Source organism: Nestor notabilis, unplaced genomic scaffold, assembly GCF_000696875.1.
Source record: "Nestor notabilis isolate BGI_N333 unplaced genomic scaffold, ASM69687v1 scaffold3893, whole genome shotgun sequence".
NCBI classification, from domain to species: domain Eukaryota; kingdom Metazoa; phylum Chordata; class Aves; order Psittaciformes; family Psittacidae; genus Nestor; species Nestor notabilis.
In genome coordinates this window covers 35,401-52,939 of record NW_009920446.1, presented here as the reverse complement: position 1 = coordinate 52,939, position 17,539 = coordinate 35,401, and the positions used below count along the sequence as shown (strand labels likewise).

The window sequence follows — 17,539 nt, the reverse complement described above, 5'->3', positions numbered from 1 at the left end:
CCAGGGCAGGTTTAGCTGGAGCTGAGGAACAATTCCTTGCCCAGAGGGTGCTCAGGCATTGGAACAGGCTGCCCAGGGCAGGGCTGGAGTCACCGTCCCTGCAAGTGTTCACACCCCGTGTAGACGAGGCCTCAGTGCCAGGGGTCAGTGGTGGCCTTGGCAGTGCTGGCAATGGTTGGACCTGATGAGCTTAAAGGTCTTTTCCAGCCTGATTAGATCGTATTTGTGTTGAAGAGAGCACTCCTGCTTCTTAGTGAAGATGTGCAGCATCTTTCCAGTTGGAAAGAGCTCTTTCTAGTGTCAAGAGAGGGCTGTGTGTCATGGCCTTTCCTACTCAGTGTGAGCAGAGCATGCACAGTAGCTGCATCTCCTCCCAGAAAAGAGCACAATGAGAAACTGGTTGTGTTCATTTCTCTGGAAGCTACATAGCCTGCTCCTGGATACCATCTACCCAAGAGAGCAGGCATGTTCTTAAAACATGTCGGAAGTACATCGTAAACATCAAATGATGAAGGTTCTTGGGAAAAGACACATGCAGACATGGCAGTAAGGCTTCCATTGCTGGAAAAGCAAACTTCTTTCTGCTCAGTTAACCACTAATACTGAATGGTTAAATCCTGACTTAAATCTCCAGGTGTGAGAGACCAAACTCTGGCCTCTTGTCTGTCTAAATACTCAACTTTCCTACTTGCCTTATATAACTCTGTTCTTGCTCATTTGCCAACCCACCCAACTTAACCACACATCTCTCTGTTCCTCCCATTCCGTATGATAATTCTCTGTACTTTCACAGGAAAAAAAAACCAATTAATTAAGTGTTGCTGAATTTTTAAGAACCACTGACAACACGAACAATCTCTGGGTCTACCAGAGGTATATTAGCAAGCACGGCCACATGACCTATCCCAGTCCATCACTTCAGGCAAGCACAGTCAAGGCTGTCCTAACAAATCAGATGGTACATGTAGTGCTGGTTCTTCCTGACACACTGTGATATGCAGAATAACTATTTTGGACAATGAAGTCACCACAAAGCTTCAAATCAAAGGTACACACAGAGACTTCTCAGGCAGTCACAGGCTGCAGCTCTGACCAAGCCTGAAGAGCAAAGCAGCCTCGTGTACCTTAAACCTTAACACCCAAAGGAGTTCCACACCATCGAGCTTGCCATAGAACCAGGCTGGCACTGGAGGATTTGGAATATCCAGCCTTAACACAGCAATTAAAAGCACCATGTAAACACAGTGGTGACTGGTACAGAACTCCAGCGGACTGTACTTGTATTAAAAGCTAGCAGCACAGGAGGATGTGAAACTTTAGCCTGTTCAAAAACAGTCAAGCAAAATAGACTAAATGCAAAGATTAGGTCAAGTAGGTGAGACATTTAAGAAGGACTTTTTTGAGAGGAAGGGAAAAAAGAGCCCAGTTTATAAAAAACAAAACCAAAAAAAAAGTAGATTTGCCAGAACATTTTTCCCTGTAAACATGAAGCAGTCAAACACTATTTTTTTTCCCCTCTACTTTATCCTCATGTGATTTAAAAATTCACACAGTCCTGAGAGTATGTTTCAGATCAACAGCTCTTCAAAAATTCTTCATCTAACACTTGAAGGAAAATAGAGGGAAAGGCAGGGAATTGTGAAGAAGTATTTCCTTAAAAGACAAACAGAAAATACAGCTACAAGAAATGGTGAAGAAAAGGGTAAGGCAGCAAAATATGAGACGAAATAAGTGTTCTCTTAAAGGAGGGTAAATTTGAGGCTCATTTTTCACAGGCCCTCCAGAAAAGGGGCCTGACAGCCACAGGCTCTGATTTTCCACCTGCAAACACATTCATTCCCATACTTTGCAGGTGCAGCTATTCCATTCCAAGCACTCCCTGTGTTTTCTTTCCCAGCAAAGCTGTACAGCACGTTCTTCAGGGAAAATGCAGAGCTGACAGCTGAACTTGGGGCAAAAGCCCAATGCACGTGCTGGGTATGTCTCTCCCTACACAGCTGTGAACACCAGACCTCCTGTGCACAGCACTGGTGGCACCCACACCAGGAACTGCTCTTGTTCCACAGCATTATGCCCCAACCTGGACAGCACAAACACCACTGGATATGACTGGGTTCAGAACACGCAATAAGATACTGAAAGCTTCTTCCAAGAAAGGAAAAAGGAAAGCCAGACCCAAGCACACCTTCATTCCTTCATAGAAGACACAGCAGTATCATGTATGAAGATGAAAGATACTGTTGAGAGTACCTCAGAGCTGGAAGGGTGAGGGGGAAGACCATGGATTGTCTGATACTTGTGCAGAAAGCAGCATCGCACCCACATTGTCAGAAAGCCACAAGAGTGTGTGGGTTCTCTGGGTTTGGAACAAGAGCACAGTGAAAGCAAGCTTGTTTACTTTAGGCACTGTACAAAGAGTGATATTTTAAGTAGTAAATGGTTGAAAGGATGCCTCCCCTCTGAGGGGTTAGCAGAAAATAAAAGGTAGATTGATATTTCTAATCTATGCAAATACCTACTCTACAGGGCATCACAAAGACTGCTTTATATCAGACAGTATGGGGATCTCAGATGCTTTAACTATGCCGAAAGCACAGGCAGCATCTCCACCTGTGATGGCTGCTCACTACAAGAGCTGGGTGAGGAGAAAGAGATTTTTTCTCAGTAGCCCTCCACGAAAAGTGCCTTTTGCTAATGTGCCAAGCCTCCCGTACTCCCACCCAAATGGCTCCTGCTGTAGCTGTCATCAAGCCTGGAGACGGGTGTTTTTGTTTGTTTTTTCATGTGGTTTATCACAAATTCTTCTAGAAACTTTCAAATTACAGCAATGACAACATGGTGAAACTCCTACTGACACCCTAAGAAATTATCATGGGGCTTCAATTCATAAGTCTCCCTGGAAGATGTCTGTGGGACTGGGTGCAGGTGGAATGCCAGGACTAGAGGTGGGGGAGATGCTGGAGTCACTGAAATCTTGGAAAAGACAGGATTAAGATCTCAGGATACGTACAGATGGAAGCCTCAAGCCAAGACAAAAGAAACAAAGTAGAAAGAGTAGGGAAATGAGAGGAGTAGGAAGTAGGAAATAGCTCGCCTAGGAAAAGGCCCAGTGCCAAGTGTACTATGTGACTATACTGAAAGAAAGAAATAGCTCCATCTCTGTCAGTGTTCAAGGCCAGGTTGGACAGAGCTTTGGGCAACATGATCTAGTGTGAGGCATCCCTGTACCATGCAGGGGGTTAGAACTGGATGATCTTTTCCAACCTAGTTGGTTCTGTGATCCTATGATTTATTTCATCACCATTACCAGGCAGAGACAGATACTCCACCACTGGTGGTTCTTTCTGTATGTTCCCCTAGGACATCCAAAGGAAGCTTGTTTTCACACACCAGAGGCTCCTGAGAAGCCCCACCATTCGCACTCAGAATCACCAACCAAACAAGACTGCACTGTCCTGTTGGCACTTCTTACACCGTCCCAATGCTTAACTTCGTCTGAGGAAGAAGAAAAACCTACAGTACTAATGTTTGCATCTTTAAGCAAGGTCAGTTTTCTACGACAACTGCAAGCCACGGGGTCAGATCTGACCTACTGAAATGATTAAGGTGTCCCACAGAGCACTCTTTGCCTCATCTTTTCTTGCAGGCCTCAGAGGTTGACTTCAAAGAGCTGTTAGCTGAACAAACTGCTCTGCAGTCTTGTCTTTTCCTATTTCCCAAGGATCCCACAGGCCCTTCTTATATTAGCAGCAATACCTCTCACAGATTAACTGCAGGCATCCCACATAAAGTCATGGCTGTGCTTGTGCTTATATGACAGGTACCTGCAGCTCTACAGGTCCTCGATAACCAGTTACATGGCAAATTCAGGCAACCCATTCAGTCACTCAATACCCATCCACAACTTTGAAACAATGAGGTCATCTGAGCACAAACTGAAATATAAGTAATTCTCTCCAAACATAAAACCCCTTCTTTATTGCAAGGGCGATTGAACACTGCAGCAGGTTTCCCAGAGAAGGTGTGAAGTCTCTCTCAATCCAATGAGACATATTCCAAGAGCAATCCCCTCTAGCTGACACTGCTCCGAGCAGATGATCTCCAGAAGGCTGAACAACCCCAGCTCTCTCAGCCTTTCCTCAGAGGAAAGGTGCTCCATCCCTGTGATCATTTTTGTGTTCCTCCTCTGAACCCTCTCCAATAGGTCCATGTCTTTCCTGTACTGAGCACTCCAGAGCTGGATGCAGGACTGCAGGCGGGATCTCATGAGAACAGAGTAGAGGGGCAGAATCACCTCCCTTGACCTACTGGCCACGCTCCTTTGGATGTAGCCCAGGATATAACTGGCCTCCTCTGGGCTGCAAGCACACATTGCCGGGTCATGTCCAATCCTTTCGTCCTCGAGCACCCCCAAGCCCTTCTCCTCTGGGGTACTCTCTATCCCTCCATCCCCTGGCCTGGATTGAATCCAGGAGCCTGCAGGCATAATTAGCATTTTAGGCTTCCAACAGTAATGATAAAATGGAACGAAGTTCAGATTTTCTAAATAAATCATTATTGTTTTACCTGAATATGAACTGTCTTTTTGTACAAGGATTCCTCCCGTTGGTCCCAAGCAATAGCAGAACACAAACGGTCCAGAGATTGTTCAGATGAGTCAGATGGTCTTCCGCATAAAAATGATTTAGGAACACTGCCTCAGAGCCACTGACCAACCGCACAAGTAATGCTCCTCTCGACCAACAGAACCTAAAAGCCTTGGATCATTTTCCCTCTGCGATGACAGCACGTGAGGTGCAGTTGCTGGAAGCAGGGAGGAATAGCCAATTCGAGACAAATCTCTCAAAAACAGCTACTGAGCCAAAATCTATAATCCTGTCTTATATATTTAATACATAATGTATAAATATAACATAAATATACAATATATAAGCCATTTCAGTAATCCGATTCTTTGGGTTTTGAATAGTTGTGGATTATGTGTCTGCTGAAGTTTTCTCAGAAGACTTTCCATCATCTTCAAGGAATACTAATCAACCCTGGAAATTCTAGAGTCTACTATTAACTAAAAGCCTGGACTGATGGTTTCACCTCAAGCTCCAACAACGGCCAGGCAGCTGAGGGCTGGAAACATTTTCACCAAGAGAAGGTTACAAAGGCAACAGGTTCACTGCTAGCAGTCCTGTTACTAGCTTTGAAGCTTCAGCCTTTGGTGATGGATCGGTTTGGTGGCGGTGGTTCTGCAGCTGCCCAGGAGGAGATGGTGTGTCTGATCATAAGTTCTGCATTTAAGACAGATTTGTCATGTATGTACATATGAGTCAAAAACATAGGCCCCGAGTTGGCAAGTCTAGTGCCTACCTACAATTACCATCACAGGTAATTGTATCATGATCAAACCTAATCCTAAAAGCTGCCAGTCTCAATTTCAGATCAATTTGCTTACCAAGAGCAAACAAAGACAAATCCAACCTCCCCTCCTGTCCATCTAATCACACTTTAGACTAAGACTTTAGACTCTGTCCACCGTCTGTTTCAGAAAAGTCCTCCATGTCCCCCACCACACTGCTTCAAACGTAAGATTTACCGCATCTACCTAGAATTGCACAGTTGAAGGTTTCCTGGCATCGCATCGCCTCCATCACATCATCACAGTAAAGCAATTCCGCACTTCAGGAAACAAAGAAAAGTCTTAACAGGCTATTCTGTATCTGAGATCCATTAGGAAGCTGCTGGGTTTGCTACAGGCATTTAAAGAAACATAAGGGGCACTTATAAGACTGCAGCTTATGTTATCAATCACTTTCAGAAAGAAACCCAATTCAGCAGCCACTCCAACTGAGAGTGTTGTGAAGTGCAATTGTCCCTGAAATGTTTTGTTATTACCAACCTGGGCAGAATGAGCAAATACACCTCTGCAGGTGAGCTATGAATGAGCAATCAGCACTGCAGGCTGCAGCTTGAAGAGATAACAGCATCCAAGTAGCTACAATGCTGCCTTACACACATCTAGGCCAGACTTAGGTCGACAAAAGTGAGCAACAGGCATTCTGACTGCATGTTAAAGGATTCTGAAGAAAAAGCTATGAGGCCTCCCTCTCCCAACATGTACAAAGCAGGAACACACAGATACAGACACGCATTGATGTTCAGTCTATTCGCAGGGAAACTGAAGCTTTGTGACGCTTTCAGCCCACTGTTTGGCAAGAATTCTGCACATACAGTAGTCGAGGGACTGCTCGACAGCTGTCACTTGAAGAAGCAAATCTTTCACATCCTACCAAAGTCAATTCTCCTTTAAAATGTACAATCTGCAATATGAAAAATACAAAAAAGCCACCTTCTCCTCCACTACTTACGCATCTTTTTTAGCCACGATGACCATGTGCAGGTTTGCAGCAACAGAACATTGTTTTCAGTGGAGAGGCTTCTGGCACTCTGTAGCCCTCACCCACTTATCCCAGGCTTTACCTTTAGTTGTGCTGATGCAACTTTGCCGTAGACCAGATAAATGAAATAATTTTGTCTAATAAGCAAACAAGCCCACCCATTTTGGGGTGAGGTGGGCTTGTTTTCTCCCTTTTTTTTTTACATTTAAACACAGCACAGATGTGCAAAAACCACACAGTGATGTGGTTTACAAGAAATAGCCCCTCAAAATAGCTGCATTGTTACAACTGCAGCACAGGGCTCTGAATAAAAGAGCAGTTCCCACTTGAGTTGTCTGCAAAGGTACACCCTGAACATAATTAAAGGAATAATGCCCTCTAACAATTTTCATCCTTTTGTGAAGTGTAAGGGGAAAAATCAGAAGTGGGATGGGCAAACCCTCAAAAAGATGCCAAAGTTCACTTTCAGCAAAGCATAGGCAGACATAAGAATAACAAACAAAAGCTGTATATAGAGGGCCTTTGCCTATGGCTTCCTTTTAATCAGTAGTAGGTTACAGAAAAGACTATGTTCACCACGGTCCCTTTTAAAACTGAACATGTATTTATTACTCCCTTTTTGTTCCTGCAGTTGGTAATGTATAACCATTCACCAGTATTGCTTCCCCCCCACCCCAAACAGATATAATTCAAGAGATGTCTTCTTTAACTTTTCCCCATCTGTGCAATCACCAGGAAAGGAAAGAACCAGATGACACCTTGAGCAAATACTGAATGCCAGAAACAGAGCAACTGCCCGCTCCCTCCCAGCAATACCACAATAGCGTGAACAGAGGAAAAGCACATACCTTGTTACCTCCTGCTGCAGTCGGGAAACACTGGGCACATAGAACATCACCCCAAAGAAAAGCAAAGGCTCATTGGCAAATTTGTCCAGCTGCTTCTTTAGAGGTTTTTCTAATTCAACCCAGCGGACTTGCTGGCTCTTGCTGAGAAACCAAAGGCCGAAGTAGTGTGTCTAGGTAAAGAAAGCAAAGAGTGTCGGTTTACCTTTTTCAGCTACATCACACACACACTATCGATGACACAAATGCAAGTAAGAACAGATGGCATTGTGTAAATTTTCCATATGCAAAATCAGAGTAATTTCTTTTTCACTGCCCTTTATTTTTAGGACAATCTTGAAGGCTATGACAAATTAATATTGCAATAAACTTCCTGGAATACTATCTGCCCCTTCCCATCTCTTTCAAATGCACGTGAAAGAGCTCTAGCTGACATTATGGCACAGGTTACATAAATGATTTACAGAAAGTGTCTGAGTCTTTGTCTTCTCTTACACCGAGCCTTGTGAACAGACAGCAAACACCAAGTCTGAATCAAAGCACAAAGGCTTCAGGAGACTCTGGATCACTGCAGGCAAAGGACTAGGACTCTTCCAACTATAAAAAACAGAATGCAAACTCACACGTATGTGTCAAAGTGTATTTACCAATAACAGAACCCAATACAGAACACGTTTACTTTTTTAATGCATTCACAAGGTTTTCTGATGGATACACTTAAAAAGTGCAGCACACAAGTTGTTTGCTCTAGGCTTTTACAGAAATACCTGGTTGAAAACCTCAGCCATTTCCTCTCCCGTGTAAATCTGTAGTACCTCCTGTATAAGCCACACAGGACTGTTGCTGGTGGAGAGTAATTAACAAGGAACAGTGTTCAGAACTGGAGCTTCAAATACGACAAATGGGTAATAAGCAGCAGCCAATCCATCATGAAGAGTTCTATTGAAAAGCTCTTAAACCAGTGTATTTAATACACCAATCTACTATTGCAGGCAAATGCATACTGTAATTAACAGCAAGCACTACAACTACAACTCTGGAGAAAAGGAGAAAAAAGCATTCATGCTTAGCAAAGGAACTAGTCCCTCAGTTGCTTGGAAGTCTGACTGTAGCCCAACTGTGAAGTTTGTTTCAACATCTTTTTCTTCAGTATTGCAGCTGAGAGCATCGGGAGATTTCCAGCAGTGTCTTCAACTTACAGTACCACTCTGTACTAAACACTGGAATGAAGACACTGTAACTGCAAGAGGAACTTTTGTGGACATCAAGATTTGAAAGCAGGATCATTCCTATTTCTGCATATTTCTCTCATTTCAGTTCAATAAAGTTTCTTGAGTTTAATCCAACTACTCCCTATTCCATAAAAATTTTCCAGAACTTTCCATTAGATTAGATTAAGCCTAAAACAAATACAATACTTATTGTGTTGTTATACCTTAACTTATCTGGACAACAGTCCTTCCACAGGCAGTCAAAACCCTTTATATTTAGCATCACATTTTAATTAAAGATACTTGAAACAAAGACTAGAAAAACCTCTATTTGCTGTTGTATAAAGCTTTCATGTGAAATTACTTTAAATACATTCAAGAAGTTTGGCCTTTAAATCAACCATCAACATTTCACCAACTGGATTTTCCAGAAGTTCATGCTTTGAAATAAAAAGTCTTCAAGAGCAGCAAATTGTAATCACTACTCTTTGCAAAAGCCACCATCAACAGCTTGGCCAGAGTAGCATTTAACTAAGGTGATACCTAATTCAACTTGATTCTTCAGTTAGGCCTGACCAGCCTACAGTGAACAGTGCTCAGCCCTTTCTCTTTGAGCTCACTTTGGTACAGTGAAGTAAGATCATTCCTTTCTTGAAGAGAATCAATATAGTATTTCCTTGTAGAATTTAAAGGTATCTTCAATAGATCCATCAATCCAGGGCACAAATAAATCAAGAAGTCAACATCTCCCATAGGATAAACTTAAACCAGACCTAACCAATTCACTGACAAATGTCTGATCTCCTTCTGTAGTCATCACTGGATAAAAAGTTCTTTCTGACAAGCTCCCCATGATAGTAATTAGATTAAAATGAAGGTGGGAGGTACAGTGGAGATGGCAAAGGAAAGGAATTCACATGAAGGCAGAAAAAAGCATAGTGATTTTACCACCTCGTAAGGGAAATCCTTTAACGCAGAAAATCTTTAAAATCATTGCAGGGCAGCTCATTTCAGCAAGAAACAGTGCAGAGCTGTGGAAACAGATCTTCCATATGACTGTAAAAAGTAAACATTCACATCACCTAGGACCCAAAGTTGCCATGTCAAGTACTTGTGAAAGATCTAGCAACTAAAATGATTTGGAGTCTGAAGTCTAAAAGAGTTATTCAAGAGATTATAAGGGCATTGCAATTAAACAGCTCAAATGAGCACAGGAGGGCACGAGGACAACAAAAGTTTAGATTTGCTACAGAAAGGCTCTTCAGGTACCAAATCCAGAATCCTGAATCACTTCCAAGGGTGAAGAACTGAGGGGAATGCAGTGTTTAAGCTTCTAGACTCCAGCAGACACAGTGGACTGGCCGCAGCAGCATGCATTTCACGCAACTGAAAGATGACTGTTTTCGTGGGAAGCCGCCTGGAGAGGATCAAGCAATTGCAGATTGCAATTCTGCAATTGCAGAAGCACAGGGTCTGCAGAGCAGAGCTCAAGTCACATTCATTTTGGAGAGACAACCAACACAGTTATGTGATTATCAGCTCCCTGCCACCAGGAACTTTAGTTCCTGAAAACGTCAGCACTTTTAACAACCCCCAGTGGGGAAGGACTTGTGTAGCCACTACAGCAAATGCCTGAAGAGACTCTATTCCCTAAGAACATTACTAATGCCCAAACAGGAACGGAGGAACATGGGACTGGAAATGGCTGGCCCATCAAGTTTAGTACGCTATAACCAGGCATGACTGTCCCAAAGGCCTTACACAATTCATTTCATGTGTTGCCATACAATTCAGCCCACAAAATATTTTTAAAGTACAGATATCCCACAAATTAGATGAGGGGATATAAAAATAGCATCTTTTCCTCTGTAAGTAGCTGATTGAAAACTAGGTTGATTCCAAAAGCTGGTCCATTTGTCCACCTGTACAAAGTGAACCACTGACTTCACTCCGGTTTTCATGGATAAGTGTCTACACCTATCCCTGGAAGGCTCTGAAGTATCATGGGCTGCTTTAGCAAAGTAGCAAAGAAAGTGAATGATGTTTCCAGTCAGAGCTGACAGACTGGTGATACACGCTGGAGGAAAGCTTTTCTTAGTGCTAAATGTATGCACATGCTTCTGTCTGGCAGACAAAGATCTTCAGTTGCTACTGCTTTTGGTCTGCTTAATCTGCAAATACACAAAAAACTCTGTTAGAAAAGGGTTTACATTAATTTTTCTCTCAAGGTTTTAAAATCTTTCTTACCTACCACACAGTTCCGTAAGTGGCACAAGGAAACTGGCTTACACTCCTTCAGGACCTGCAGTCCTCTGCTAAAGCAGCAGACAAGAACCAGAGCACCTGCACACCGCAACAACACTATGTGAAAAGCTGATCCTCAAGATACGGTGAGTCAGGAAAGAAATCTGGATACACAAAACTTGTGCTGAGAAGTCTTCAAAAAGATGACATTACAGCTGCCACTTCAGAAGCAACATACTTGTTTTGGACTTAGCTACAGTCCCAAGTCCAGAACTACCCCTGCCTTTATGTCAGGCAAAACAAGTAGAATTGTCAACAGCAGATGATAGCCACTTACTAAACCAGCAAATCTCACTCAGAAGGATCCAACAAGACAGGATCAGTGCTTATTAAAGCATCTGGTTAAGCAGCCAACTAAATATTTATCCTTGATAAAAAGGCAGACTTCCAGCTCCTCTGGGCAAAAAGCACTAAACTCTGCTATCCCGGGGAGCTCACACCACTTCCAGCAGCCACGTGTTCCTAGAAGGTCTCTTGTCCAAGTGCTGCCTGAACCCTACCCCAGCTTTGCTGCAAGACAAGCCAAACCAAGTCAAACTGCAAGGCAGCAAGGCAACCTAGCTGCCAAAAACAGGTTTTCAGGAGGACACAAAAAGAAAGGTCGGAATGGCAGCAAACAGCCACCAAAGCAGTCAGCATCTGCCTGTGGTGCTCAGCCCGCCACTGTCCCGCAGTGCCTCAGTGCTGGAGGTACCACTTGGAAACAGAGCTTGAAAGAATAATTTTGGTTGGAAAAGACCTTCTTCCCATCCCACCCCACTTACAACATGTCAGCACATTCCATCTTTGAACTTCTTATCGTTTTATAAATTGAATTAAGGGGAACAAAAAGGAGAAAGAGACATGAAGTCTCGCAACAGAGTTGTACAGATTACTCTGCTATTTCAAGCAGGTTCGCTCAGTCTCACTTGAGGGGAAAAATGCCATTATATTGGGGAAAAAAAATCCTTTTTATAATCTGTGCATATACATAAAACAATATAAAATGACATTTCTGACCTTCTCTTTTCTCTCTTTCACTTCCTCTCCTCATCTTTACTTTTTACATAATGCTGGCCTAAAAACTCATTTCATTGGAACCAGTAACTGTTCAACTGGGAGACCTGATGCTTTGTAAAGAGCTTTGCCGAAAAGGATAAAGCCAGATTTTACAGTAGTTACATGGCTACACTTTCTACTGACCTACCCCTGAACCCTGACTCAGTCAGGGAGGGAGCTGCATTCCCCAGAGATCAAATAGAAATGTGCATAATCCATTAGATACTGGGTTTCAGTCATGTGTAGCACGATTGACAGTCCTTCACAACAATGCCTACAGTAATCTCAAACAGTTTGGCTTTTTAATAGGGTTGTGGGGACAGAAGAAATTGTCTTGATGGATGTATTCCTAACATGAAGGTGAAGCATCAAACAAAAAATGATCTTTTCTTTTAAAAGCACACATAAGAAGGACATGAAGCTGTTGGAGCAAGTCCAGAGGAGGCCGTAAGGATAATCAGGGGGCTGGAGCACCTCCCATATGAAGACAGGCTGAGAAAGTTGGGGCTGTTCAGCCTGGAGAAGAGAAGCTGCGTGGAGACCTCAGAGCAGCTTCCAGTGTCTGAAGGGGGCTACAAGGATGCTGCAGAGGGACTCTTCATCAGGGACTGGAGCGACAGGACAAGGGGTGATGGGTTCAAACTGGAACAGGGGAAGTTCAGGTTAGATACAAGGAAGAAGTTCTTTACTGTGAGGGTGCTGAGGCGCTGGCACAGGGTGCCCAGAGAAGTGGTAAATGCCCCATCCCTGGCAGTGTTCAAGGCCAGGCTGGACAGAGCCTTGGACGACATGGTCTAGAGTGAGGCGCCCCTGCCCATGGCTGGGGTTGGAACTAGACGATCTTAAGGTCCTTTCCAACCCAAACCAGTCTGTGATTCTATGAAAGAGGTCAGTAATTCTCTTCTCCCCTAAACATTGAAAGCAGCAATGGATGCTATCAGAATCAACCAGAAAAGGAGATTCAAAGGAAAAAAAAAAAAAAAAAAAAAAAAGACAGTCAACAATTTCCTTTAAAAACTGCTCTACTGTTGAAATCTGAACTGTACAAAATTGGTTCAACATTCCAAAACTTTGTTTGGGGAAAAAAAAAATAATGTGTGGAGAATAATGAAAGAAGGGGAAAGTGTTCCAACAACATCAAAGCAGTCTCTTCTGTGTTGTTAAAGTATTTTTCATCTTGAAACACAAACTTTTTGTGCTGACATATTTCTTTTTGCATGACACAAATCAGTTTGAAAATGAAAGAAACCAAAGCAATAGAAAAAGCCCATGGAATTGAACACTGAGCAGAACAACTTCCTTTGCTACTCTACAGTCCAATCTCTTTTCTCTGGAAAATTCTGAAACTGGAATTTTGAAACTTCAGGCTTTGTTCCAAAGTGGAAAAACGCACATTCTGAAATCAAAAAATGCTCTGGAAAAGCATGCTGACCCACATGGAGCTGTTGTTCACAAACACAGGTGAAGCCCCAGGGAGAGCCATTAGGTCCCAAACTTCTACTGCACCAACTAGATACGGGTTCAAACTGAAACAGGGGAAGTTCAGGTTAGATACAAGGAAGAAGTTCTTTATTGTGAGGGTGCTGAGGCACTGGAACAGGTTGCCCAAAGAACTGGTAAATGCCCCATCCCTGGCAGTGTTCAAGGCCAGGCTGGACAGAGCCTTGAGCAACACGATCTAGTGTGAGTTATCCCTGCCCATGGCAGGGGGTTGGAACTGGATGATCTTAACATCCTTTCAAACCCAAACCATTCTATGATTCTATAAGCCCACAAGGAATACAAGAAGAATCATTTCATTCATTTCACTCCTTTTTGCACTGAAAGGAAGGACCTGATCTCTCTGTAAGGACACTAAAGCAGCACTAACAGCAAGAAAAAGAATAAAAACAAAGAGGAAAAAAAAAAACAACCCGAATTACTGGGGAATCTTCATCTCTAGAAGGGAAGGGGGAAAATTATTCTACCAAAATCCACATTAAATCCAAGAAAGAAAAATCATTATGCAATATTCAGACTCTGCCCTATTCCTGACTACTCTGCACACATACACACAGAGTGAGATTCTTTTCTCATTCTTTATCATTATTGATGTACAAAAAGGGATTTTTGTTTGGTTTTCATCTGCACTAGTTATTTGTATGCCATGTTTCAGCTGCCAGCATTACCATTAATGTCTTACATTTGTTGTTCCATTGCTGTGGAACAACAAACATAAGACACTGCAAGATTACCTAGTTGATTCTGTGATGATTAGATTTCGCAGCTGTGCATACAAAAAGCATCAGCCAGGACAGTCAGATGACAATGCAGCAACTTTCAGGCATGGTTTTTAACTTGTGATTTGCAAAAGCCTAGAAGTATTCAGGATACATGTAAGGAGTCCATAGAAGGTAAGTAAGAAAACATAGTTCATTTGTGCCATGCACGTTGGAGAGAGAGTTCTAAAAACATCTCAACACTCAGAATAACACTGAAGTCTACAGCAAGAAGTAGAAAATAAAGGATTTCAGTCTTTAATAAAGTGAGACTGAGTTTATTCAGCCTTTTCAGAAGCACTGGAAATGTAAAAGCAGCCTTTCAGAGTTTCAGATGTGACATATTTCAGTTAAACAAAATGAAAAAAACACCACCCTCAAACTGTTAGTAGTTGCTACTGCTGTTAATACAGTTGTTGCTTCTCTCAGTATGTTAGAAACAAGAATATGAAGGTGGACACTTAAAAGCCAGGGATCTCCCTCCCACTGGCATAATTCAACCAGCAGGGTTGGTGAAACCTGGGTTACGTTCGGTTATAATTTACTGTAACTTGACCCTCCGCATCCCAGTTCAACAAGTAACACCCATCACTTTCTAAGAGAAGAAGAAAGCTCACCTTCACATTACAAAGAGCTCTCAAAGTTCTGATGAATGAGCAGCAGCACAAAACTGTGAGAACTGTTCTGCCTTCAGTTTTCATGCAGCCAGAGTATGCTTGCCCAAGCTCCAGCTCTGAGAATACCGCGATTCAAATGAACAGCCTGCCCCAGCTCAAAACGTGCCAGATTATACAGTGATGGAAGGTCTTTCCCGAGATACTCTTACCTCACGTAACTCCAGCCTCTGAGCAACAGCTTCCAAGCACTCCTGCCCCGTGCTCTCCACCGAGAGGGTGCACTCGATGACATTGCTGTCCAGCAGACGGATCCTTGTCACAAAGCAGTTCTTGCTCAGGACGTTGTAGCGCCTGGTCCGTCGCAGCTTCAGCCCGAAAGGCATGGCTGCTGACCTGGAAGGTCTCCCCTTCCCTGTGCTCTTCCCAGAGTTATCAGCACTCTTGTCGACGCGCCTTCAAGGCTTCTTCAAGTGCCACGACTCTCCTCCAGAAATAGAGGTAGCTGTCCATTCCCAGGGAGACCTTCAAGGGATTCCTGCGCAGACATACAAATAAGCAGAGTTAAGTGTGAAATAAGATGCTGCTAAAGTTCAGTGCAGAAAAACTTAAAGGAAAAGAGTTACATTTTAAACCATTAACCAAACACCTCCATGCACAGGTCTGCCAGGCACTTACTACATCTCCCAGAAGAACACCTCATACAACACATCTTTCAAAATTCTCTTTTGGCACTGAATGTAAAGCACAGATTTAATTGCAAAGCCACTCTTTGAAGAAGCTCAGAACAAACAGCAACTCTCCAGGGCAGGCATCCAGAGGTGCTAACTCTCCCACCATTACCCCCACCACAGGGGTCTATAACATAATCTTCAAGTTAAGTTTTGGTGCCCTCGGGCCAGCTTTGAAAGCTAGCTTAAAAAAAGAGAAGGAATAGAGGCATTTAAAAGAGGTGAGATTCTGAAAGAAGAAAGGCTGGCTGCAGTCGGCAGGAAATGCACCTCTGAAAAAACCAAACCCCGAGTATGCATGTGAAAGGCAAGAAGCATCCAAGCCATTTCAGAGAAGGCTCCTCTGATGCAATCCCTGATATGTTGCTCACTTCCAGCTCCAAAGCAATTCTGTATTTCACCCTTTCAGGTGGAATGACTAACTGCAGGAAGATGGCTGTCAGACACCACGATAACACTCAGTGAGAGGAAGAGAACGCATATTCCAGAAACTGGTTCTAATTACTTACTCCCAATATTTGTCAGGGACACATGCAACTGTGAAGCCAAAATACAAAGTAGACAGAAGAAGCAGAGATACAGAAATAAGGACATTTAGGAAGCTATGATGCTCATCTGTGAGATCAACTTCTCTCTCAAAGTTCAACTAGGAGCAGGTTCAAGCTAAACCAAACCAAACCACTTACAGCTTTAAAATGTCACTTTTCATGTGCACGGATGAGTGAAATAAAAAGCAAACTATTTGGTATCAAGCCTTACTGGTTCCATTTGAATATTCTGGAGCAAGAAGTAGAGGGACACGAAAGATGGCATTTAAAAGTCTATTCCTTGTAACAAATAGTACTGCAGACAAAAACTGGCTCCCATTTCCTTGCTGCTTAGCAGAAGGCCTGGAAAGCATTGCCAGCAAAGTACGCACCATTTAGCCCAGTGTGACGTTTCAAACAGATATTAGTACATTGCTCACATGTATCATCTGGCATAGAACTGCATGACTCAGTTATTTTCACTTTTTACTGCATGTAGTTGCTATGGAGATTATTAAAAGCAGCCCAATTGACTACAGGGATTATCATTACACTAGAAACAGAACTATCACATGTTTGATTAAGTGTATTTTCCAAAGCCAGTAAATCCTTGCATTTATTAGGGGGTTAAAGCACCATAAAACAAACCCCAAAACACAGAAACAGAAAACCACAAGCAACCTCTCATTTAGGTGTGTGACTACTCTGGTAGTCTACTAGCTTCACCAGAGGAAAGCCTAGAGACTTTGAGAAGGGGCATGTGCATTTTGACTGAAGTGCAAACAAACCTATCACATTAGCTCCTGTAGTTTAATCTCTCATTCTAACTTTCATGGGTACAGAAATAACGTATTGTTTTCACATGACTGCATGAGAGAGCTGTTATACCTTGCATCTCAAGTATCAGAATCCATCCAAGACACATGAATACATCCTCACAACAACCTGGTGAGGCAGGGATGTGTTACCCATGACTCAAAGAAGAGGAATTGAAACAAACGTTAGCCAGCTTGTCCAACATCACTCAGGAGAATGGCAGCAGATCTGGATACCAAAACACACAGGCCAGGCTACTGCTTTAACCCCTAGACAACTATTTGGCAATTATCTTGCTGACAAACCTATCCAGAACTGTAGCACGAGGTTGAAAAGTGGGAAGAATGGAAGGAAATTACAGAGAAGGAAGGGTGTGGAGAACTACATCTTATCAAGAACAGCATTTCTGTTCAGTCTCTGGCTCTGCAGATTATTCTAAGCCAGATACATGGGGAGTTTTAGCTAGCCTAAAAAAAACCCCTTATCTTTCATTACTCAGCTGCACACATTTCTTTGCAAAGCATGAGCCATCCTCTGTACAGTAATTGTATAGTTAGTAGCAGCCTAAAGATGTTCTTTCCTGTGAGGGTAGTGAGACACTGGAACAGGTTGCCAAAAGAAGTGATAAATGCTCCATCCCTGGCAGTGTTCAAGGCCAGGTTGGACAGAGCCTGGAGTGACATGGTCTAGTGCAAGGTGTCCCACCCATGGCAGAGGGTTGGAACTAGATGATCTTAAGGTCCTTTCCTACTCAAATCATTCTATGATTCTATGAAATCAATGTCAGTTTACAAAAAGTCAATGTG

The 17,539-nt window shown here is 42.9% G+C and overlaps 1 protein-coding gene across 1 annotated transcript in view; it reads right to left on the bottom strand.

The window, feature by feature from the left end:
- Positions 1-15,045, bottom strand: part of PTPN14 (protein tyrosine phosphatase, non-receptor type 14) — a 72,151-nt gene extending 57,106 nt beyond the window's left edge. The window contains 2 exon segments of the mRNA XM_010010665.1: positions 7,238-7,407; positions 14,872-15,045. Coding sequence (XP_010008967.1) covers positions 7,238-7,407; positions 14,872-15,045 — 344 coding nt within the window.
- Positions 15,046-17,539: the final 2,494 nt, after the last annotated feature.